The 25,570-nt window shown below is 41.8% G+C and overlaps 1 protein-coding gene across 1 annotated transcript in view; it reads right to left on the reverse strand.

Moving 5' to 3' along the window:
- Positions 1-25,570, reverse strand: part of slc25a21 (solute carrier family 25 member 21) — an 83,078-nt gene that overhangs the window by 13,162 nt on the left and 44,346 nt on the right. The window contains exons 3-4 of the mRNA XM_041061521.1: positions 15,666-15,714; positions 3,607-3,690 (exon numbers count right to left, since the gene is read on the reverse strand). Of these exons, the coding sequence (XP_040917455.1) occupies positions 3,607-3,690; positions 15,666-15,714 (133 nt within the window). The remainder of the gene's footprint in view (positions 1-3,606; positions 3,691-15,665; positions 15,715-25,570) is intronic.

The following is a 25,570-nucleotide window of genomic DNA, read 5'->3' on the forward strand; positions in this document are numbered from 1 at the left end:
AATGTGGCGTGACCGACTGTATCCTGTGAACAGCAGCACCAGCTCTGTTGTGGCAACATTCTCTACAAGTCAACAGAGATGATCTTGGTTGATTAGGTCCAAGTGTAAATATTTTCACTCCTGGTATACATTTCCACTGAACACAACCTGAGAAGGACAGACAATTACACTTCCACAGAATTCACAGGAGTGAGGCTGCCTTCCAGTAACTTCAGTGACCCACAACTAATTATCATAACACTTGTCATCAGGTGACAGAGCCGACCAATTTCATCAACACCTCAAATTACACAAGTGCTACTGAAAGCCAAAGGATTAATTCCTCCTATCGTTTGAGTAAACAAGTTATTTCAGTCAGACGGAAGGCCCTTCCCCTTGCTCTCTTTGTCCATGCAAATGGTGGCCATAGATTTCCCGGGTGTGGTCGAGCTGGGGAGCCACCAGGTGATGAAGGAGGGGTGAAATTTGTTACAGAACAAATATGGCCTCTAGTGAGTGGCATTCATTTGAATCCTCATTTGATTTCCAATGTAAAGTACACACTAAGTCCCTTTTTGGCTTTCCTAAACAAATGGGGGGGAAGAGGGGGAGCAATTGATGGGTGTGTGTTTGTGTGAACTTGTGTGTATGATTTGTCTTTCATTTTCATAAACCTTTCCTTTTTTAACAGCCTCCATCCATCTGGAGATGAAAGTGGCACTGACAGAACTATATACTAACATTCAACACATTTGACCAAATAAAACCGGCCAATAATATCAATCAAACACAAATTCTGACTTCTTAACAGAATAAATGTGTGAATGAAAAAAGTAAAAGATTATTTGCATTTTTTGCAAGTACACAATTATTGTCTGCAGCAGACTTTTGTGCTAATTTTCATGGCACTGCACTGAGGAAATTCTTGAGATATATGAGCTGCCCCAGGGAACTTTTTAACATGTAAACAACCGACATGCTTCATCTGCAAATATTTGCACTTTCCCAGTGTCTACTGTAACCTTGACATTGTTACTAAGACAGACAATAAAACATAACCACCAGTGGCCAGGACTCCCTGGATAAAGGCACATGTGACAAGTGTCTCTACTTTCTGCATTATAGAAACCATCTAATCTTGTGTACCATGTACATCTTGATATAAAAAATATTTATTCACAATCTGCTAAAGGCAAGACAATCTGGAAGCATTATTGAGGGAGAGGGTGAGAAGCTATATAAATAAGTAACCTAGTAGTAAGTAAACTTATTTCTATAGCTGAGTTACTTAATGTTTTGGGTGATCAAATGTTCATATAATATTACATTTCGTTGAATTTGTGAAATCCATGAGTGTACTAAAGTTAAATCCACCAGTGTACTAAAGCAAAGCAGTGATTCACACCCAGAGGCCATATTTCTAAAGAATTTAACTCAAACAAACAAGCTCATTTTTTAAATTTGGCACACGACATGCCCTTCTGGGAAATACAAATATTTGATTTTTTATGTGTTAGTTAGATGAGAGGATTGATACCACTCTCTTGTTTGAATGATTAGCATCAAGCTAAAAAAACAATGAGATGTAAAACATCATGAAAGCAAATAAGCGAGATTTCTAAAATGTTGAACTATTTCTTTTATCTGACTGTCGCTTCAAAACAAACTATGCATGTTTCACCATAGGTAAAACATATTCCTGCTTATCTGCACTTCTTCACTCTAGCATGAATGTATATCTTTTTTTTGCATGGGTGGTCCCAGCTGGAGTCAACCCCCACCCCCACCAATCCAGCACTGTCAGTTCCAGGCATTACTCATTGATCTACTGTACAGAGTCCAACGCTCTCTGCTGTAACGCATGGACCCTTTTAATAATCCTGTGGCCGTGCTTTGGGTCCCGACCCAGTCTCTGGATACCACACTGGTAAAGAATGCTTGAGAATAGAGTCTTTTTGTTTGCCTCCAGACGGAAACACTTAACACATGCTCATGCTGCTGCACCCACATGCAACAGAAAAAAAGGAGTGCGGCCTGTAAGGCAATACACAACCAAGTGTTCGTGAGCATAGTTCACACTGTCACACACTTATGAGCACAGCTACAAGATTTAATGCTAGGTTTTCCAGATTTAATAAAAACCTAATGTAAAATGTTGAGTTTTTAACAGAAAAAAATCTGTAAATTCTTGGCTACAAATGTTTAAAACGTATCTTACAATATAAAAAGCCTATAGGTCTGTTTATTGTGTCCAGGCCTTAGAGTGACTAAAAGATGGGGTCATACATGTGTACATTTCCATGTCTTTCTTCAGTTTAATCACCTAGCTTGAACTGAGAGCTCAGGTTTCCTCCCTCATGGCTTCAGAGAGAGCGAGGCCTGGTGTTGGCTCGGTCCTGCAATGAGCTGACGGGAGATGTTTATTTTTAATAATAATTCTACAACAGCGGGGCCTAACACTATTTGTATAAATTATAACTAAGTGGTTTGGCCTGGAGGTAATCCTCAGTGTGCTACTGGGGAGTGATTACAGGCTCAGCAAAAATATACTGTGAGTGATAATTGGTTGACACAAAAGTGAATCTTCCATCTGTGGGGGACTCTCCGACACATGCCATGGCTCTGTTACATGGGCTTAGGAGTCAAATAGCTGTCATAGTCGACGGTGTGGATGCCGTGCTATCTGAAATCTGAAAAATTGTGCAGACCTACTCCCGAAGGACACACCCAAAAAGCACGCAGGCACACAGGCATTAAATTTCACCATGTGATTGTATGTGTATGCGTGGGGTGAAGAGGGCACAGCTACTGTAGGAGGATAGCTGTGTCTGTTGAACTACAGCCAACAGAGGATTTCCAACTGTCACTAGTCGGCCTCTCCCCGTGCGCTCGCTCACACCTCGCAGCAGATCAACTTTATATCCGCTGTAAAGCTGTCGACTCGCCGTAAACAGAGCGAGTGGCAACCACTTTCTCTTACGCCTGCACTGTCTCACAGACCTGTCACAAGGCAGGCAGAGGAGGAGGAAGCATGGCAGGATGACTGTCTTCAGTTACTTGTTAAAGTTATAACATTTAAGTTCTAAGGCAGTAACAGCTGTACTCTTATCCAACGTGAGGTGGACTGAGTTATAAGGCATGTTCAGTGGCTCGCTGCACGATATTTCTGTAGACACACCGGTTGCCTTAAAGCAACCAGCACCTTTAGCTTTCCAGCCGCAAGATCACCCTACCACCATACCTTTAAGTTACATCTGAATAAATCAGCATGTTTGGTTCATAAATGTCACTGAAATTGTTGAGTACATACTTTTGCCCCTGCAATTGTAACCATGACTATACCTTTTCCTCAGCAGATTATTTGTGATTAAAAAAAAGCATAAAATACCTTATAATAGAACCTAAAACATGAGATAATACCATTAATTTATTGTGCGGTTTTGTAATATAAAAATGTTTTTATGAATGTGAATGAATTGTTTTTGTGTTTGTAAATGCAAAAAGAAAAAAATTATTCTGCCCCTGCACAAGCAAAAAAGGAAGAGATGTCACCGATGGTCTAAAGAAACTGTATGTCTAAGCCGTGGGTATTTTTTTGGTTGGCAACAACATTTGTGGATAACCTACCCTTCATTGCGGAAGATGGTCCGGAAGCAATCACCCAGGCTCTTGTAGCTGGTGGGGTCACTGGTTCCCCTCTGGATCTGGAATCTGTAATGACATTAAGTACTTATTAAAACTTTCATCACTATAAATATTGCAAACATCAGTGCTATGTTCAACCAATGCATGCAGAACAAATCTAATCTTTATTATCATGAATTAGCTCAAACCTCTCCTTAATTTTCCTCCCCTCTCGCTCTTTTATGCACCTTTTTCCTTCCTCCGCTAAAATGAAAGGCTCCTACCACCAAGTCCCCCCCAGCGCAGGGGAGAACTCAAACATTTATTTAACCCAACCGATCCAATTAGCCACCCAACTCCCTAGGACCAGGCCTTTTGCAGCAAGCTTTTCAGCTGCTAACATGCTAGTAAGCCAATTGTAACAGCTCTTCAGTTACGTGTAAATTTTTAATATGATGGAGCCAGTCGAGGGACTTTTTGTTGTACAGCAAACACGCTGGTACCTCCCCAATAAAGGCTGGTGAGCTGCGTGTAAATCTTTTACATGAGAGACCAGTTGGGGGTGAAAGAATGAATATAAATGGTGCCTGTTAGAGCTGAAGAGTTTCACGTATTGGTACACTGAGGGTAAGAAGAGATCTAATTATATACTGCCACATGGCTAAGACATGGATCCTGAACTCCAATAAATAAATCAATAAATAAAATTAAGAAATAAAAAACTTGGTAAGATTACACTGTGATTACAGATTTGATCATTTGAGTGAGTGACTAATGGTACAACAAATAAAAGCACAATGTGAGACATGACAGCTTGAATAATTAAAAAATATTTTTTTACAAACAGAGGAGATGTCAGGGCAGAAACGGAGACAGAAGTGAAGAGCGTAGGAGGTAACAGGGACAAGAGAAAGATTCCCTCCTCATATGGCTTCAACTGCCAGGTCACAAGGTCAGCAGTAAGTCGTCCATGCGGGTGCCTGATGGGGCCATAAAGAGCCCCCGGGCTCCAGTGGAGGGGGAGTTTAGTGGGGTGAGCGGCCTTTCATATCGCTAACAGATTAACATCTTAGAGGGGTGTCCCTCAAATCCTATTTGGTGGATTCCCAGATAGCTTGTAACTGGTTCCTGAAAACCAGTTAAAACAGCATAATAAATAGATGTCTGACACCATATTAAAGAGAAGAAGAAAAGAAGGACTCCAGGTATGAGGGGATGGTGGAATAAAGGGTACAGAGGGAGGGGGGCAAAGACCCGGAAGATTTAAGACTACTGGGACTTGTAAACAAATTCAAATCTGGCTTAATTAAAGGCATATGACGCTGGGGTCAAGGATGGTAGAGACCCTGTCCCCAGTCTCCTCCTGTCTCCTTTTGCTCTGCCTGCCCCGACCCGAACCGGCCCTGAGAGTGTGGGGTTGCCAGGGCTGTGGTCCGGTTCCAGCCCCCTGACTCCACTTGTGACCTCAGGGTCACCTCATTTCCTCATGGCCCTCTCCTACCCTGCCATAAAAGCCAGGGACCAAACAGCATGGCCCAGGGAGTGGGAGATAATAGGGAGGACCAGAAGAACTTGTGGCAGCGGGGGAACCGTCAGGCCCCTGGCTAGGAAGCTGCTAATGTTGCTTTTCAAAAGCGACCAACAGTGGAAAATAAGACTCAAAGCAGTCCTGGTTAAATGTCCTGTTTTAGAGGATTAGTACAGACAAAAAGCTCTAGTTTCTATTAATAAGGCCTCAGTGAATAAAGAGATATAGTGGTTGGCCGTAGAAGAGCAAAAGATAGCTTCCATTGCTTTGGCAGATTCACTTGGCCTTGGAGTCAGCCATGCGGATCGTAAACTCTGCTGACAGAAGACCCAAGGAAAACCCTGGGGCTTCTTTAAAACACACCGCTCAGAGCATCTCATTCAATCATCAGCCAGAACTATTGGAGATAGGGTATACTCAGGGGTGATGAAATCTGTGAGTTCATCAAGAGTTTTTCCCCCCTTCTTACCCACATCCCATTCTCCCTGTGTTTGTGCTTTACAGGCCCTGAGCTGCCCAGGTGAGGGTGAAGGCGAGGGCAGGTTGGTGCTTCTGTGAGCGAGACAAGCACTCTGGGGTAAATAATCCTGAAGACCTCGTCCACCTGACCTCCACTGCCTATAAAAGTACAAATTCTAGGCGTCCGCAGAGAAGTCAAAAAGGTAAATGAGGGTGGAATAGCTGGCTCAAGCCCCATTCTTTGTATTTTTATGGAGAGGAGCACGGTGTTTGAGGGCCTTGCAAGGCCGTGTCCGCTCCCAGACCCCGGTGGTAATGGGCTCGAACTGGGGTCCAACAAGACGGGCTGTCACCTCACAGAAGACGAGATGTTGAGGTGAGGCTCATTAATGATGGTGTTAAAAAAATGCCTATGGGAAGGGGTGGGGGGGTTATTAGGTTGATCAAAAGGCAGAGACTTGATGGGCTTACTTTTAAAAGGGGTAGGCCAAGCTTTTTAGGAGATCTCTTAAAAATATGCCCTGTTAAATGAGGGGTATTCCCTCAGTGGCACTCAAAGCGCGGCGATTTTGATGACTTGCTCAGTTTAAAATTTATGGTCTAAAAGGGGCTGATATGAAATTATATTTATGGCTGTTCAGACATCTCGACGTATAAATTAACACTGCATATAGAGAAGAAATGACCTAATCTATAACAGTTACTTATCTTCAGCTATACACTACCAGTCAACAGATCAATTTCTCCATCCCACAATGTCACTGAAATCGACAGTGTAATGTCTGAGTGTACTCTGAATTTAAAGCATAAAATATATAAACAATATATAAACAATAACATTTGAAAAAGTAATCACAAACTCTTAAACCCTAAATGTAATCTAACATTTTTGACTTGTTCTGCAGATGGACACAGTTGTGACATTCTTTCTACAATGGAAATAAAACATTGTTCAGAATTTTTGTGTTGTGTTGCACTTCTTAGGTTTTTCACTTCTACCGTTTTTTGTTTTGTTTTTCTACCTTCAGCAGTTTAGCGCTTTGTACCTTTGTACCATGTAAGGTTATTCACTGGACTTAAATTTCAATAAAAACTGTAAAAATGTGGGTGTTCTAAAATTTTTGACCGGTAGAGTATTTTACACTATAATATTTCAAATTGTGCGATTTTCTCCAAGTATGAACATTATGATTTATGCGTGTTGCTGTGTATTTGGATTGGTTGCTACAGTGAGAGCCTTGATCTACTCATGCCTGCCCTCATGCCAAGTGCTTTGACCAAAAAAAAGAGGAGAAAGTCAAAATATGATTGAAGAAAGAGAAGAATTGAATCACCGGAGGGGGGAGGGATGAGAGTTGAGCAATTTCTCATGTTAGATCTGAAGTGCATAAGACAATTCAGAAGGCAACATAAAGGGGAAATCTATTTTTTACAGCTAGACAGTTAATTTTAATGAGCAGGATCATAAAGATGGTAAAAGTCCATTGCATTGGTACATGAGGTTAAGAGCACTTTTCCGACCTAAATGGTCCAACATGGCAAATGTGGCCAATCGTGCTTCAGGGTCAAAGAGTGTAACCAAAAATAAAAGGGTCTCTTTTGGATCCAAAGGCCACTTGTTTTGACAACTCACTGTTGTTGACAACAAAGCTGACTGACTCTCACTGAGTAAAAACTGTCAGGCAAATAAAAAGCATATGAAACAAGGAGTGTGACACTTGCTGTCTAAGCACTTGTACTGTAGCACCGAACATGCCTTTATTTATCTGGGATGCTCTCCAAAGTTTTGATAACTGACTCTTGCTCCTACATGGTTTGCTCCTATTGTAAGTCATTTTGGACAAAAGTGTCTGCCAAATAAAGTGTTTGAGCATGGCAGAAGGAGGCCAATAAAGACAAACCTTTGGAGAGCAGGGGTAGGAAAATAAAGTCGAGGGGAAGAAGATGCAAGATGCGAGCAGAGGGGAAGTGATAAACCTTTGGCGCTTGTGACACGGCAGGCTGCCAGAGCTTGATCTGGACTAGGCCAGGTTGGGTTTCACCAGCAACAGAAACCCACTGGACCTGGGAACAGCAAAGGTTAAGGCATAAGGCTTTGGTGTGGATAAGGGAGAAAAAGTGACTCTGGCTGTTATAAGGGCGACATCCTTCTGTCGTTCTGGATTCTTTCTCACACCGATAAAACTGACTCCTCTGATTCCCTATGGTGATGTTGGGACCAGTTTGCCGGTCCAGATGTCTGCTCATATACTATGACCTCTGTGACCCGAGATCGGGCTGCGTTACCGTGGAAGAGCAGGAAAAGAGCTGCATAAAACAGCACGAGGACAGGCTGGGCAGGTCCAGGCCAAGACTGAGACTCAGATGTTTTGAGCATTACGGACTTCTGCTTGACTGATAGACCACTCTATATGTTAGAGTAGACTGTAGCAAATTTAGAAAGCCACTAATACTGAAGTGGAGTGGATAGGTGGAAAAAATGAGCAGTCTTACTGACATTTCCAGTAAGTGGTTGTATAACAGAAAGGATTTCTTGGGTGTTTAAATTGGGGTCTCTTAACCTCTGCCAAATGCTGTTAACCGAAATTATGGTGCTAATGTTGGAGCAGTAATTTTAATTATAGTACGATAAAACAGTAAAAATAAAAAAATCTTTTGGTGTAGTTCTCCAAAAGAAAAATAATTTTTCTGCAGACCTGAGAGTACTCCTCAAGAAATGTGTTCTTTAACAGTAACCAAACTATACATAATTGAAACACAGCAGAAAGATGCCAACCCACGGCTGGCACTTGGGAAGTAAAGAAGAACAGAAGCCATGACAGATGACTGATGAGCTAGGTCGGGATCAACTGGTGATAGACTGGTCCAGGCTGACAACAGTAACAGCCACTTTGATGTGAGGAAATGCTGCAGGATTTTGGAGACTCCCCTGACAGCAGGTAACCACTGGCTATAACACAGTGCTCCAGACAGATGACAACTGCCCTGCATGCTTCAAGACAGAAACCTGAGAGTCACTATTACTACATTGCACTGTCTTGTCTCAGCTGTGTCTTGAGAGGCCAAGACGCAGAACTCTGTTGTAGGCGCCAACAATTACCCCAAAAAACATTTGTAACTTGAAGGGTTTTGGGTGTGTGATGAGACATGTTTAGACCAGAACCATATAAAAACTGTTTTGTAAAGGCAGACTGATCAGTAGGATGCAATGAAACCATTGCACAAGAATGAATGGATAACAGTATCTAAGTGAAAAGCTACCACTAATGTTATCATTCTGTCTTTTATAATCCATTTAGCTTTCCTTTCATCATTTATCTGACATATACATCTTTCTCAGACAAATACTGCTGCTCTGACTTCAACTAGTATTACAGAGTAAGAACTTACGGCCAGTTCAGACAATACCCACACTGACTGGATGTCAACCAGATCCTGTACCAGATATTTTTAAGTGCATAACACTCCCATGAGTGACATAAAGTATTATGGTTGCAGTCAGTGATGCAGACCGTCGAAAGCAGCAACCATGCAAAGGTTTTTAAACAAGCTTGAAATAGAGAAGCAGTGGACCTAGGACCTTAAGGCTAAGATCGAAGAACTATGGAGGAAATGTAAGGCCTGCAGCAAGGTTCTTGCGCTGGTCTTTCAGTGTTAACACGTGCCTCTCAAAATTGGAAAAATTATGATCGTGTGGGTCATTGTTGATGAATGGCTCGTTGGTCTGCGGCACCCTGGAGCCAACTCTCTTCCAGCTTCAACTCTTTTTTTTTTTTTTTTTTTTTTTTTTGTTAAAGGTGAGATGAATGAGGAAGCAGGCAGAAGAAAACAGCACACATGCTGTGCAATGGCCACATACAGCAATTGTCAAAATTTTAACACAGAGACATCACATGCGGCTTTTCCTGCAGTCATCAACCTCCAGAGCGGTCTTCTCGCATTCTTGTTATGGATTTGTTCACAGCACCCTTTCACCAAGCAACAGCAACAACGCCTACAAAGGACAAGGCCGCTACACATGTGAGTACAAGTTAATTTTGTGGAGAGTGTGCACACAACGCACACACTTTGGCGCAGGGACCATGCTGAGCCCTTAAGTGTCTGTTCAACACTTCAAGTACATACGATCAAAACTGCATCACCAAAGCACTTGGTGAAAGAGCAAGCTCACGTACTTAGGAAGTTTTAATGACTTTATAATGAGCACAGAGTTGTGACACTGGAAGCTGCCATGCTACTCCTGCATCCACTGCTGCTCGGTCACCTACTGTTCTAGCAGTAGTGCCAAGGTGACAGCAATTTTTACCCAGTTTGAAAGTGCCTCTCCAAGTAATTCAAAAGTGCAAAAAAACAAAAAAAAACAAATGCTACTTGCAAGGGGTTGGAAAAGAGGTGACAGAGGCTGGATAAAGGATGTACAGACGTGCATGTGTGAGTTTTGAGAGTCAGAAAGAAAAAGATGGGGCAGCAGGGGGGAAGCACTGTGGTTGCAGCACAGTCAGGGTCTAGTGAAATCAAAGCACACAATGCCTCAACTCTGTAATTAGTGTGCTGGAATGTGAACCCCTTCACTGATAATGATTACAGGTGCTCCAACACTACACACACCGACATGCACATCTGCTCTTTGTGTGTACCTCTATCTATGGCTGAAATCTCTAATTCTGTAATCCATTTGTGACTGATAGTTCCATCTCCAGCGTCTGTGAGTAACTGCAACAACATCTGTCACAACATTATTTTTCTGGCATTTTGTCTCTCTTAGTTTGTCAACAGAGGGTGAAAAAGAAATGGCTGTTGTATTTTTTATGCCAAACCAGTGTTTTTAAAATACTTGCTTTTTGCGATATCTATACCTGCACATGGCAACTAAAGTATGGTTCAGTTTAGGGAAAGACTGCAGTTTTGGCCAATACGGTTAAAAATATGGTTAAGGTGTGGGTTAGAAACCTAAAATAAAGTTGAGAATCAATAAGAATCATGGTTGCAGTTGTCTGTAGGTCTACGGCAGGATGCAAGCTGCCACATCACTGGATGCACTGGCTCATACAACTGCTCAAACCACCACACCCTTACTTTCTGCCTTGCCACACAGCACACTGCTTCCCATATTGGCACTAAACAGAAAACATGACATCTATCCATCTGTCCGTCTCACACATGATCAGATTATTTATAATTTTACATCTGAATAGACAAATAATTTAGCTGAGCCATATTTTGCATACAAAAGATTAAGGCATCACCCAAGAGAGCATGACTGGAATGCAAAGGCATCATATTTAATACTGCCAAATATGCTGCTCAGCTCTGCTCATGAAAAGACTCTAACTTTCAAAAGGGACTTGCAACTTGCAAGGGACTCACTCATCCTTGTGCACTGAAGCGATGCACTGACTGAGCTTGGGTTGTCCTCTTTGCATGCGGCATGTGTTTGAGTTTACACTGTGAGTAAAGTCTTGCCCTGCAGTCTCACAGCACCGGGGGGATTTAGAGCCGGCTTGACGACCGCTGACCTGCCTGGTCCTTTACAAGGAAATATCAGCTATCAGGCTGCTGCTGCTTTGTGCCCTGCTGTTTGAGGGTTGTGTCAGGGATTCCTCCATAAGTGCAATGGGGTTCACCAAGCAGTTGGGGGCAAACAGAGGTGGAGGCGGGAGAGAGGAGGGGTGAAGCCTTTGGGCCATCCACGGCGCTGTCATGTTCCCAAAAAGACTGGACGTCATCTGTCAAAGCTCTCATCAAAGATCACTTTCAAGCCCCCCAAGTGGGGCACACTTTCATGCGTGCTGTGACCAAATGGAGGTAGTGTTGCCATGGATACTGCCGCGAGCAAGGGCCAGTACCAGGTTTTTCTAATCAGGCTTGAAACGGGCTACTGGCAGGCTTAGTGGTTTGCAATGACTCTGACAGGCATGTCATACAACACAATTTACAGAATTGCATAATTCAATACAAATCTTTTAAAACATATGTACAACAGGGATTTAAAACAAAACATTACATAAGCGCTCAACAAACTACAAATTCAGAAGTAATGACAGAAGTTTCAACAATGCACTCCACATGATGCTGATGATGTTATATAATAAGGTTTATATTAAGAAAAGTTGTGGCTGACTCAACAACAGGCTAACGAAGATGGTCGCTGAAAAACTAAAACATAAGACAGAACGTAAAAACGGTAGAAAGAGTTAACGTTCAGCAGGAGGAGTTAAAAATCTGGATGAAGAGTGGTTATCTGAGAGAGAAAAAAAGATGACGAGCAGGGGGAAAGAAGCAAATCAGAGTGGGAGAGCATGAAAGCCAGGAACAGCGAGGAAGAAAGTGCGGGTGTAGAGAGAGAACAGAGGCAGAGGAGGAGTGGCTCAGTCAAAAGTTACTGCACAAAGTACATCTTTGGGGCTTATTATGGTAAAAACATCAGATCATGTGCACGCTGTGGAAACGGCAGGAAGTTCACAATGACAGGAGAGGTTGCTCAGGCAGACACAGACATGAGGAAGGCGTGGTTTCACTCTCTGGGCGGAAGGTAAAAGGGGGGTGATGGGAAGTTTCTTTCAGATGAGCATGAGTATGTTTGCGCACGCATGTGTATAAGGGTGGAGCTCCATGTAACAGGATCTCAACATGAAGGGAAATGTGGGCTCAGTGCAAGTCTCTAATGAGAGGGAGAACCTGATCAGAGTCAGATGGGGTGCCCCGAGCGCACAGCCCCCTGCAGAAAGTGCCGCCCGACACCCTTTGTTACCTCCAAGTGAGCTGAGACCAGCCCATGAACCATGTAACTAGGTGGTTTCCAGGTTAATGAAAAGCTGTAACTCCGGTCCCACTGTCTCTCTCTGCTAAACTGACGACTGCCCTCCTTACCCACGCCACACCCCCCATCTTCACCCCCACATTCCTGCCCCTACCCATGAAGCTGGGGAGGGTGGGGGGGGGTCAGGGTCAGGGGCAATTAACTGTTTACTTTGTGTGAAGTATGCTACATTTACATTTTGGGCTGATTATTATCCAGAGTGACTCACAATGAGCTTGTTTGAATGTTCGAATTTCTGGATTCCCTTTAATCTTTTGATTGGGTGTATTAAAAGCACCAAAAGAAGAACGAGAAACAGGAATGTCATAGCTGCAGATGTGGAGTTGTATGTGTAATAAATAGTTGTCCTGAACTTCAAATAGTTCATAAAAACCAATAAATGTCGGAACTCTTCTCCAACATACCACGCTTTACTCTGTAACGACTTTGGCTATTTTGCCTTAATCCCCCTGATGTCTCGTATTGAGGCTCACATGCTGGTCTGGCCCCCACTGTGTGCATTCTCAAAGAAACTCAACTAGCACAGACAGTAATTTGGACAAACAGTATGTAATGTCTCCATACTCCAGCCGCTAGAAAAGTGGTTGTTAGCGCTAAAACACCAGTCATGGATAAGTGAAAGGTTAATTTTGTTGTTAAATTTGTAGGTCACACAAAACAAGCCTTCTGAAGAAGTCGTCTTGAGCTCTAAGCAACAACCAACTGTACTAATAGAAATTTTTACTGTATAGCTGTATCGTCAAAGAATTTGTCAAAGACATTAAGTCTCCATCAGCTTGTTTGTCGCACAGCTACCTGCAACGCATCCATGTGCTTATCTCAAAAGAGCCAATATAAACTCATATATGTTCAACTGTTTCACGATGAAAGAGGCTGTAAGTCAGGCTGATGGAAGGTGGGCTCCACAGGAGTCCCTCAGATGTAAGATAGATGTACTTGTTAGTAAAGGTGAGTAACAGGGGTCATGGCTTGACTGGTCAGTGAGAGCACCACGGGGAGTAAAAGCAAAACAACAAAGGCAAAAAGACACACTCTGAATCATCTAACAAGACTTTCACTTTTAGGTCCCACATGTATAGCAAGGTCCAGTGTGGTCAAGTCAAATATTTTCACAACCCAAAATCCATTTTGCCCACAAGAGTTTTCACCTGAAGTTCTGGGCTGATAATTTTTGTCATAATAGTTTTGCGTTTCCCACCCTGATTTAAAAATATCTCACAAGTAGTCCAAACTCTGTGCTATTAATCAAGCTGAAAGTTGCGTGTCACAATTTTTTTCACATCTCTGGATCACAGTTATTCATTTATGTGCCAAAGCAGTTGTCTTAGAAGATGAATCAGTATTTGTTTAAAGGGAGAAGCTGCCAAATGCTCCTGATTTTTTTTGGGATTCATAACATTATTTGGCTATTGGTGGAGTGTTGCTACACCAACTGCTGCAGCTAATCCTAAATCTGCAACTCACCACCCCCTCCTTCTTCCCCTCAGTGAAAGAGAAAGAGGAGAAAGATAAACCCTCATCTGGAAAATAGGTAAACATCAGCTCCTAGGCAGGTACAGATTTTGTCAAGTTTAACCCCCCCCCCCCCCAAAAAAAAGGAAAAGGAAGAAAGAAAGAAAGAAAAAAATCCCTTTGATTTTGACTTGGTGGAAAAAGTAAATTTACTCCAGTTGCTGTTCAATTTGGACCGGTGGACATTAAAGCAGGAGCCAGTGCCTAATAAGAGCCATGCCAGCGAGAGAGAGAGAGAGAGAGAGAGAGAGAGAGAGAGAGAGAGAGAGACCCAGTGGAGGTGTGTCTGTGTCTGACTCTCGGCTCCAAGGTTTCTGTTAATAGATTTCAGCTCCCTCAGTGTCCCAATTAGCTGGTATGTATGCTTGGTTTATGAATTCATGTGCGGATATTAAGTGTGTGAACAAGTGTGTGAACATGTATACGTACAGTACGCGTCTATACGTGTGCTGTATGTTTCTGTGAGTCTGTCATTCAGAGTACACACCGACCTCCTGTTGTTTAAACACTTGACATCATCTGAATGTCAATTAAAATAAACAGAAAGACTATTCTGCCATTTCTTGCATTTCGCTGAAAAAAACAAAACAGCCATAGTACACCCTGAGCCAAGACCAAAAGGAATTAATTTACACAAACCCAAGCAACAGAACGTTTATCCACATAAACACATGGCGACGCAAACAGAAAACAAACAGATAAACCTGTCCAGTTTTAAAGCAGCTTTTACCGCTTTTTAAGGAAGAGCATTACAAAGAAAATAGTGAGTGCACTTTTAACCCTGACCCTGTGGTGAGGACGGACAGGCAGAGCTCAAGACTTACCTGTAATAAACCCCCATAGCTTCTACACGTGACCATAAATCACACCATGTGCCTTCAAAGTATCAAATATCGACTAATACAACACCGCTCACCCTTGGCTTTTATCCCTGCGTTTCCTTCTGTGTTCTGGTGGTGGTACTGCCTTCAAAGTGCAAGCATCTCACTTTTTTAAAAGGCACACTGGGCAATTTATTTACCAAGAAACTGCTGCCGTAAATGACAGAAAAAGCAGTACAATTTACTGACAAGTAGTGAATGGGGCAGGGGGGCTCAGAACGAAGCCAGAGGTCTTGGCTGGGCCTGTGAAAGACTATAAAGCTTTAGTAGTAGCCCACGACCTGTTTATGGCTGGCTGAGACACTGTGGTGTGAGGCTCTTGATCACTCTACAGCTCAAGACTGCTGCCACTCTTGCATAACACACAAACAGGAGATGCTAACTGAAAACAAGCCATTAAATTTAGGGTGCATTTAGTGGCATCTGATTTATTCTGCAAGTCCCCCGTCTTTCTCAGGAACCACAGGTGGTATGAAAAAAGAAAAATGTTTTATCCTTTTGTCTTAAAGCAACTAATAAGGTCAAAAATGTGAATGATTTAAAATCATAAAAAAATCTAACGTTAACATTGTGTGGGGAATGAACGGGTAAATGATGCATTTCATTTTCCACAAAATGGCTAAGGCTCTTGGCATCAGTGCCCATTTGTGTGGAGAACGAGTGCAGCGCTGGCCAGGCTCGCTGGGCTGGGAAAAAAGACCTGGTATGTGCGGAACTTCACTGCACAGACCCAAATACCCACCAAGGGGATTCAAGGCAGATGTGAACTAAAACTGCTTTCTGGTAAGTAGTTTAAACCTTCGGTAAAGTTCCACAGAAGATGAGCAAATGTATGAGTTTTCGGGATGAACGTGCAGCTTACCTTGTCTTCACCACATCGAGGGGATGCATCAAGCAGATCTCCACCAGACCTAAGAGGTAAAGACAGCCAGGATAAGTTACTTGAATAAGCACTGACATGCAGGTGAATGCTGGTTATGTTCTCAGTTTTCAGGACAACTAAAGGACACTTTTCTAATCAGTTTCTGATGTTGTGAACACTAGTGTTCATATGCCTACTTAATAAATCAAATTCATTTGTAAAGTATTTGTGCATTAAGGGGTAATGACGGAGCTTCCTCATAAATGTAATTACATGTTAGGACTACAGTGGCTACAGAAATGCCACATGGGGGCTTCCAAAAACTGTGATTGGCTACTTGACATTTCTCCTACAATTTACTGATGCTGAGGACTTGGTGGTCCTCTGCTTTTCCAGAACACAAAGCAAAGCCACTGCATAACCTCCCATCAACCCCCATTGACATAAATGTCTCATATTGGTGGTAGTACCATCAACTGGTACTAAACTAAAAATAAAAGCCTGTTTACAGTATGACTCCTTTTTTTGTAGGATATAAACAACATATTTTTACTGTTAGACAATCAATAAACAATTGCCAGATCAATGGACAATGAAAACAACAGTTAGTAACAGCCATCTGCTCATTGCTCTGTCCTTAAATGTCCTATCTCATCTTTGTCACGTCATTTTTCTCGTACCCTTCCTGTTTTTCCTGTAACGTATGCACATTACAATGTTGCTGCATACGTACAATCTACCATTCGCCCAATGTGAACTTGCATTTATCTGTTAAAGCACTAAATGATCAGATAACAACATAAATCTGATAGTTTGCGCCAAGTTTGACAGTTCACCTTAAAACAATCTGATAAGAAAAAAAAGTTGCCTGACTGTGAATCAGGGCAAAAGTCAGTGAATGTTTGTTCATATGATACTTTCCCTTTCATTTTAAAGAGGTCTTCGAAAGTTAGAGATTTGTGCGGATACTCTTCTTGCTGCTTCCAAATGGTTTTGAGCCACAGCCAGCCTTCCACAAAACCTTATCATCAGTATGATTATCACTCTGCCCAATTTAAATACCAGCTACTTCAGTAATTCTTGGTGTTTTGTGCCATCCTTGCGAGAACATGGTCTGAATGAGAGTTCCAATTAGACTTCTTCTTTCCAAAAGCTTCGTGAGTGACTATAATTCCCGACATTTTGAACAGCTGAAGCCACCGACCATATCATCCATGCAAACCCAGTACATCAGCAATGTGCCAGCAGCTGGAGAATCAATGCAGCCGGGTGATCAGTGAGGGACTCTGAGGTTTCACACACATGCTAACTATGTGCATCTGTGTTGAAAAGCCACTGCTTTGGCACGGAGGCCTTCTGACTCAATCAGTTTTTTTTTTTGTTTTTTTTTTAAACTCTCAATTCTCACTGCATCCCTTTACTGGTGCTCTGAGGGCTTCCCTTGCAGATTCCACTGTGTGTGTACACAGCTGCTGTGCTATACGGGCTCTTTCTAATTTGCTCAATTAAACATATTGTCTATAAAAGAGTGTGTCTTCTGGGGTTTTTCCAGGGAAGTAATTATCAAGTGAAATACCACCGAAAAATGACTTTGTCTACAGTTGCATCTTAATGTACGAATGGGAGAACCAGAAAACTACTGAACCAAGCTACTTGCAGGCAAGAGTCAAACTAAATTCCATCTGTCACGGCTCAGTTAATCTGACAATGATTGTAAATGATACTGCACTGAAAAGTTAAATACGAGCCTGCAATCGAGACATCAATTTCAGGCCTTGCTATTAGTAGGACAGCAGACAAGACGAGTCGCATCAGATCTTTCAGCGGGTAATCAGATTACGTGATGAAACTCAACCTGCCCGTCTGCTTGATCAACCTGTGCAAACACAAAGATGTTGGGAAGCGACCGAACATGCTCCAACAGGTGATCTAGTGGTAGGAGAGGTTTCTACAATACCGTCCACACAGCACACTTGGACACTTACTAAGTAAGACAAACAAAGACAAGACAAAAAAGAAAAATTAAATCTTCCAAAATTCCCCTGTAAACGCGTGTGTGAGACACATTAAAGTCAAGCAGGGTTCACATGATAACAGAGGTCCTGCAGGGATCTTCTGAGGGAGGACTTACTGGAAAATATAATTTGCTAGTAACTATTTGCAGGTCTTATAATCTCTCCTGATCTGTTCTGATTAGACTTGCAGGCAAATTAGCTTTTTCAAAGATCTAAAGGATATTATACCAATACCGTTAGATCACTGTACAGACTCAAAAAGCATACTGAAGGATGCAATCTGAAGGCTGATATCGAAACCGAAAGCTGATATTTCACCCCAGAAACGTTTTTAGTTTTTGTCTCAAAATTATCATGATTTATTTGTATAGCTTCGTTTAGAAACATTTTTATTCCCAGTACAAGCACAGCCACTGACTCGAAGCTGGAAGTCTGTGATGGACTATCGCAACAAAATTCACATACACAGAAATGGAGGGGGTGCTTGTCCCTACTTATTGCTCCTACTGAAGCTACAGGGTACAAACATTTCTTTCTATGAGTAAAGTATGTGTCTATCAAAGTTGTAGACTATGATAGATACGGAGGTAGGACTGGAAAGGGCAGCAGCAGCAGAAAACCCATAAGCGAGCTTGTATTTGAACATTTTTGATTGTCATGGTGAAAATCCTGAAGTTGCATCTCCATCATTAACTAACTGTAAAATACATGAAATAATATTTTGATTAATAACAAAAAAGAGAGCACTTCTACACTTTTACCTGCAAGTGACCAGTGTGTCTGTGCACATCTGGGTACTTGACTTAAAATGATCCGCTCTAGATTTTGGGCCTCATCGTAAACCTCATATTACAGGAACTCTAAAGGATACAAGCTTCCAAATGCTTCAGTAACTTAGAAATGTAACGTTAGTTAACACTCTTTAATTAGCACATGCTCCCACTGTGTGATTCATCTATGGACCAGTGTCTTCTAACGTCATTTAGCAATGCATGTTGTGTCGTACCTCCAAGATGGCAGTTGCGGAAGGATTAAGTGATGACAAGTACAAATGCAAAACTAGACTGTGTTTATTTGAGCATCCGTCAGACGCCCTTGCAGACGAGACGCCTTGAGAACAGCTGATGGCAGATGAGACGACAGGCTGTAGGGGCTCGAAGAAAAACTAAACAGGAGAAAGTCTACAACCATAATCCTCCACTGACCTCTGTATGACGTGCTGGACAGCAGTTTACTTCTGTCTGTGTTGCATGACAGTGGGCGTACCACACAGGACAACTTGTTGAGTTCCATAAATGCTCAGGATAAAACCGTAAAGTATAATTTGAAATACTTACTACTGCTTTAGTTGGTGATTTCCTTTGTGTATTATAATGCCCTAAGTCAAAAGGATTCTCTGTGCTGTATAGGCAAAAGAACAACAGTAAAAGTTTTTCAAGTCAAGAAAAAGTGAGAATGAAGAGAGAACAATGCAGTTCATTGTCTTGTCACTCAAATTACAACAACAAAAAAAAGCTGCAGAAGAGGGTGTTGCATTCATATGACAGCTGACAGATCCACAAAAGGTGCAACCTGTCACTGTGTTGCTTTTTGATCTATGCTTAATGGAGCAATTAATTGCTGACCTTTTTTGGAAGGTGGCTCTTTTTTTTTTTGCTCCAGCTGCACCGGCAGCATGTAATAATTATTCACTGTTACAATAAGCCTGCTAAGCATTACAGTTATTTATTTTGATTCAGGCTTGATGGCGATGCATCATGGAACCATCTTTGCATCAAAGCCTTAAGACACCAAATATGTAATTTCCTCAACACCGCTGAGAGGCAGCTTCTCACTCCATTGTGCCCCAGTGCATCATGCTCTTCCCCTCTAGCTGTCAGCACATACTACTGTTTAATCATAGAGCACAGCAGTAGTGAACCCACACACTCTTGGGAGCACTTCACACCCCTCCATTGCCTCTGATGCACAGTCTCTGAGCATGGTGAGGGCAAAATGAGGGGACGATGCTACCGAAATGCCTACTTCAGCCTTTCCCCTGCTTCAAGCCTGGCTCCAACTTCTCCTGCAGGAACCCACCTCCTCCAGCTGTGAGGAGGGGGGGGGGGGGGGGGGGGGGGGGGGGGCATAATATCACAGTGACCTGCCATCTGGTTGACGTTTATGGCTTTGCTACGCATCAGCGAGTGACATTTTGGGAGATTCCATTATTTGAAGGCTCTTTTGTTTCTGAACCACAATGGCACTGACAGGGCTTGTCATCCAGCGCTTTGCAGACACACAAGCACGCACACTCAGTTAGGCGCAAGTGCTAATGGCAAATGAGTTTCTGGAGCACAGCCATTAAGACACACTCTTACATATACACTACAAGGCTGTTATTTGCCACAAATGCAGTCTGCGCCAAGACACAGCATTAAGGCTAACTGTGCAGTGGAAACAAATGAGCTGCAGGGATACAGTAAGATATTATGCTGATTTTATACTGTGACAACATATAGTTTTGATTCAACGCCTGGTTTTCCTATCGCACAGAGCTGATGTCATGCGCGGCGTTTTAACAGCCGTGGAAGTTGGCTTTTGTTTCGGGTATCGGATAAGGAGACCATATGGCCGAAACAATGAGGCCGGGCGTTAGAAAGTGCTGCATCATTCCCTATACAGCTGGGGTGATTTTGTGTCAACAGCGCAGTAGGTCTGTGGGACAAACCCAAGAGGTAGCCTCACTGGTAGCACTGCTACTGTCGCCACCATATTGGCAAGACATTCCAGGTCGTCTGGTGACTTGTCTTTGAATGAGAGAAGATCATACATCACGCAGATGAGATTATTATCTGAGTTGGTTTTGGCTTGGGAAAGCATGCAGTTTGCTCCCACGCAAAAGTGAGAAAGAAAAACAATAGTGCACCAGGGAGTGATTGCTCAACGGGTGCAGGTGTCATCCATCATGCCGACACACATACACACACACACACACACACACTGGAATGACTGTAATTCCCAGCAGCCACGGGGAGAGGGTCACTGCCACAGGAAGCAAGACTCCCCCAGTTAAATGGACAACTATATGAGAGAAATACCAGCCACTTCTTTCACATGCTTACTTGACCCAGTAAATGCTACAGTCTCTAATGATAGCTTACTAGCTATTTTCTTAAATATGTTAATAATGGTTTCTTAATTCCAATCATTAAATAATGAAGAATTTTCCTTTATAGCGTGAGATAATCAATGTCTGAAAGAAGTGACAGCAATAGCAAAATTGGAGATTAGATGTGCTTTTCACCCAGGGTTAATAAAACCAGCAACATGAAAACATAAGTGAGTTCAAAGAGAAATGGTTTGTTGAATTTTTTTTTTTTAAATAAACCTATATTACTGCTAATTGTTTTGTAAAAACGCTGCCAAACAATAAATATCTTGGCTCACTGAGTGCCAAAGCAGAAAATCATAGCTCGTCCTGCGGTTTCCAGGCGTGAGATGAGGCATAAGAGTGTCCTGATGACAGAGCGTCAGCTCACAGGCCCGCTCTGGTTTTGACAAGAGCTCCTGACTGAACCTGCAGGTGATATCGCATACCTCCATGTCCTCCATTAATACTTTTCAAAACACATCTGATCTGGAATGCTAAACAAACCCTGTGAGCTGCTGCTCCCCTGCAATTTGTCATGTGCAGTAACAAAGCCAGCGTGATATCCATCAGCAACTGGGCCGGGCACTCTGATTTAGAAACTCTGATTAATTTCAGGTTCTTTTAATGCTCGGGCAGAAATAGAGGTGAAAGAATGAAGAATGTCTTGTTGATAAATGGCGCAATAAATAAAAAGATGTGAAGGTAGACATTATAAACTCCTGGGAGCAACAACAAACAAGAAATTAGAAATAGCTTTTTTATTTGATTGCAAAGAGCATATTCTCACCTCCGGACCTGTACATACTTTATACCTTTATACCCATACGTGTTTATCCTTCGCAACATACAATCAAAGCCTGTCTGGCTATATTTTCCTGGAGCATTTATTGTGTTAGTTTATTGAAATATAAACCTACTATGACAGGTGATGATAAATTCACACTGTATCTGTTAGAAAACACTCGTGGCTGGCATAAACAAGGCACATCTGGGAAGTGGATGATATAAATGCAACATAAAGGTACCCAAATAACATGAGGCCTACTGGGTTGGGTCAGGCCAATAAACTATAGTTACTACCAAGTGAGGCACACTATGGTATTGAAATATTGCCTTGGAGCTAAACCTGTTTTTAAAGCAAACAGCCAGTGTAACAATTCCAAACTGATCACATTAAAATTGAAATGGAGTATAAACCATTTTGATACAGTTATAGCACAAGCAATTTGTCATAATAACATGTATAATCACCTCATGGGAAGAGGGGGGCTGTGGCAAAAAATGCCTGTAATTCCTATATGTTAAAGGCAATTAAATAAAAAAAAAAGTAATGTCAGTAATGCAGAAGTGGGCAACCATTAGTAAAAATGATTTATGCTCCCTATCCAACTCTGCTTTTCTGTCAGCGGTGGATGAATCTATTCTGAGCAAATTAGTGGGGAAAAAATAACCACAACCAGCAGGAAAAAGAAGAACATTATACTAACTCCAACTCCTAAACCAAACACAAGTGTGGAGTAATTCATTATGTAGGAATTTACATATTTGTAAGACCTTATAATGGCTCCAAACATCTGGAAGAAGAGAGAGAGAGAGCGCAATTAATCACAGATATCACCGATCAGGCTTCCTGTCTCAGGACGTGAAGGAGCATCCCAGTTAACTCCCCAAACAGTCCCTAATTCTGCACTTGAAAAAGCTCAAAGGGTGCTTAGAAAAACAAGCAGGCCCATCTCCAATGACATCTCCAATGGGGGATTTTTTTCTTTTTAACTGAGAGCCCCCCCGATGATGGGTTAGGGTTAGTGTTATCCCAGCATTCTGCAGGCCTGAGTTAGCTACCAGCGGATGATGCTTTTGCAGTTATTATTGGTGAAGGTCTCAACAGTAAAGGAAACAAACTCCAGCACATTGTGGACGGTTTGCACTGCGATCATTTTTCCATGAAAGCAATCTTGTATACTGACCCTTAAAGTCTCTTAAAATCGGTGAATGTTAAGAGGATTTTCACCAACCCAGCGAAACGCACTTTGAAACTGTCCTCCACGCTAAACTGACGGAGTTCTTAATGATCAGGACGCATATCCTGCAGAGCCTCAGCGTATCCTGTTTACAGGTCAATGGTTGTCAATGCATGAGTTGAGATGAAAAGAGCGAGGAAAAAAAAAAGGAGGAGGAGAAGACTATTCATACGTTTACCTGATACTTTTGCCTTTTTTGCATAACAGTTGGCCAACACCCTCAAAAATCAAACACCTCATTTGTTTCTTTATTTTATACTCTTTGCCAAGTAATGAAAAATAAACAAAAGCTAAAATAATCACGCGATGTATGTACTAATATAGCCTGTCAGTAAATGATATATAGATTTTTCAGTTGAGCGTGCCGTCTCCAGTTTAAGATTTATTGCTGGAAGTCATGCATCATGCTGCAGTTTTCGCCCACTGGCTATAGGCAGAGACAGCTCGGGTATGTCCCTGTCTGTCAAACTTGAGATGAACTCTGTGATGTTGATGGAAGTGTAAAGGGGCGTTTTTGAGGTGAGTGTGTGAGGTGAGTGTGTGCTGTTGACAGGGTCAGGGTATGCGCTGCCTGTGCTGACTAATGATAAGTTAGTGACAGACTGGCAGGTGGACAGTGCCTACAGTACAGCACCGTCGGTGCTTCCCTCCTCCATTACTGTCACTGTTTTCTTGACACCTGTGGTCAAATTTTTTTCTTCTTTACACATCACATCAGATGCAAATGGCTGCACCAACAGCACGGAAGCGTGTGACAGGAAGAGAAGAAAAGGGGACAAAATGGATGCAAAACCTGGTGTAACTGATGTTTGAGAGGAAGTGCTCCGTGTCATCTCAGCCTGATTTCTTTTACCAGGATCGCTTTTTAAACAAATTGTCTCCAACTCCTGCAGGACACCTGTCACCATCTAAATAAGCTGTATAATCCTGCAACAAAGGTTGGACAGAGTGAAATATAGCTCTACAAAACTTGTGCAGAGGTTTCAGTATCAAAGGAGCCCAGAAGGGGTAACAAAATAATTTACCTTGACAGGAAGTAAGAAAAAGCAAACTTTTGGCCACATAAAAGGATCTTCATTTCTTATATTTTAATGCTTTAATGTTTTAATGTTTTCTTTATCATTGTGAAGTACTGGGGTTTTACTTTTTTTATGCTAAAGCAAACAACCACTCACTGATTTCTCTTTCTGGACAAACTGCTCACAAATCAAAGGCACACACACGGTGAAGATGATCCACGAAAAACTGTTATCTTTTAAAGTTTATGATTATGATTTTCTTTGTGAAATTATTGGTAGAAAGCAAGGACAAGCAAGGCTATGACTACATTTTTAGAAATATTGAGGTCATAAGTTAAAGTCCACCACACAAAATTTAATCGGAAACCAAAACTGAAATGTATAAAATGTTTTACTGATTTAGATTTGAACACATCCCAAGTCCTTATTTTAATACTTTGGAAATGAATGAAGTACAACAAAAACGTCAATTATACAGGCAGACAGATTTAACTTTAAACCAACTTAGGTTTAGTCCTCGATAGAGAGAAATTACAGTAAGGAACAGTAAGGAAACTCAAATAGCTCGTCTCCGCTCCAACCTCCTCTCTAATATCACCTGTTTTGAAATCAGGGCGTTCCAACTGCCTGACAGTAGCGGACAAACATTGACATTTGTTTTCCTGCATTACAGTTGTAATGTCATGTTACAATGAATTTCAACTGACAAAACAGATATGACGCAGAAGTGGCTCTCTGTGTCACAATATTGCACTGCAGTTGGGAAATGTCATCTACTCATCAGAATAGTTCTTGTGTACGCTGATCTGTGTGTACATGCAGTGATTACACATCATTTAGTGATTATCAACCCACACTGTGCTACTTTGAACACGCTGAATAACTGTACCATTAGACAAGTGTCATGTCAACCACTGACACTGGAAGGGAAAATGAGTAGTAAACATTACAACCAAAGTATTATTGGGAAAAGTGTATGAAAGTAATTTCCAACCAGAGTCACATACTCCACAGGGAGCATTCCTGCTGTTACCATGGGTTAGATGGCATTTTTCATGCCTGCTGATTAAAAAAAACAAAAAACAAATTATGATTCAACCACATATTTGTGTTTAAATGAACTATTACAAATATTACAAATTGGTGCAAGGCTGTTCCTAAGTATATTTGCTGTCACTATAGTCAAAAGAGGAGAGTGTGCGAAAAGTAGTTATACAGCAAGAAGAAGTCACCTCCCAAAGTGTATTTTGGCAAGAATCGTCCAATCACAGAGCTTGAAATTCTGTTATGCTTAACAATAATAGCGAGCTGAAGCTAAAGATTACGCCACAGAGAAAACTGATTTCACCTTGAGTTCATCTTGACTCTCTGGATCAGTTTTGTGTGAATTCAGCAGCTATGACACTATGTTTTGTTTCCAACAGGCAACGATGAAGTGTTTTGAATGTGCCGCAAGTCTGACTCAGTTTCTTCTCCATGGCAACAGAGGCTGAGGTGCACAGGTATCGTTGTATGTAGAGCATTTTGGTGGCAGCTGGAAAAATCTGACCAAAAGGGATCAAACTTAAACATCAACAATCTATGAATTGCTTTGTTTTGTATGAAAAAAAGTTGCTGCGATATTCACTTTTTATATTCATATTGATAGTGTTAAGTAATGTTCATTTTAAATTAGTTAAAAAACACATCTGGAACATGATGGGGAAATTCTTGAAGC

The sequence above is a fragment of the Toxotes jaculatrix genome, chromosome 17 (genome assembly GCF_017976425.1).
Source record: "Toxotes jaculatrix isolate fToxJac2 chromosome 17, fToxJac2.pri, whole genome shotgun sequence".
Taxonomy (NCBI): domain Eukaryota; kingdom Metazoa; phylum Chordata; class Actinopteri; family Toxotidae; genus Toxotes; species Toxotes jaculatrix.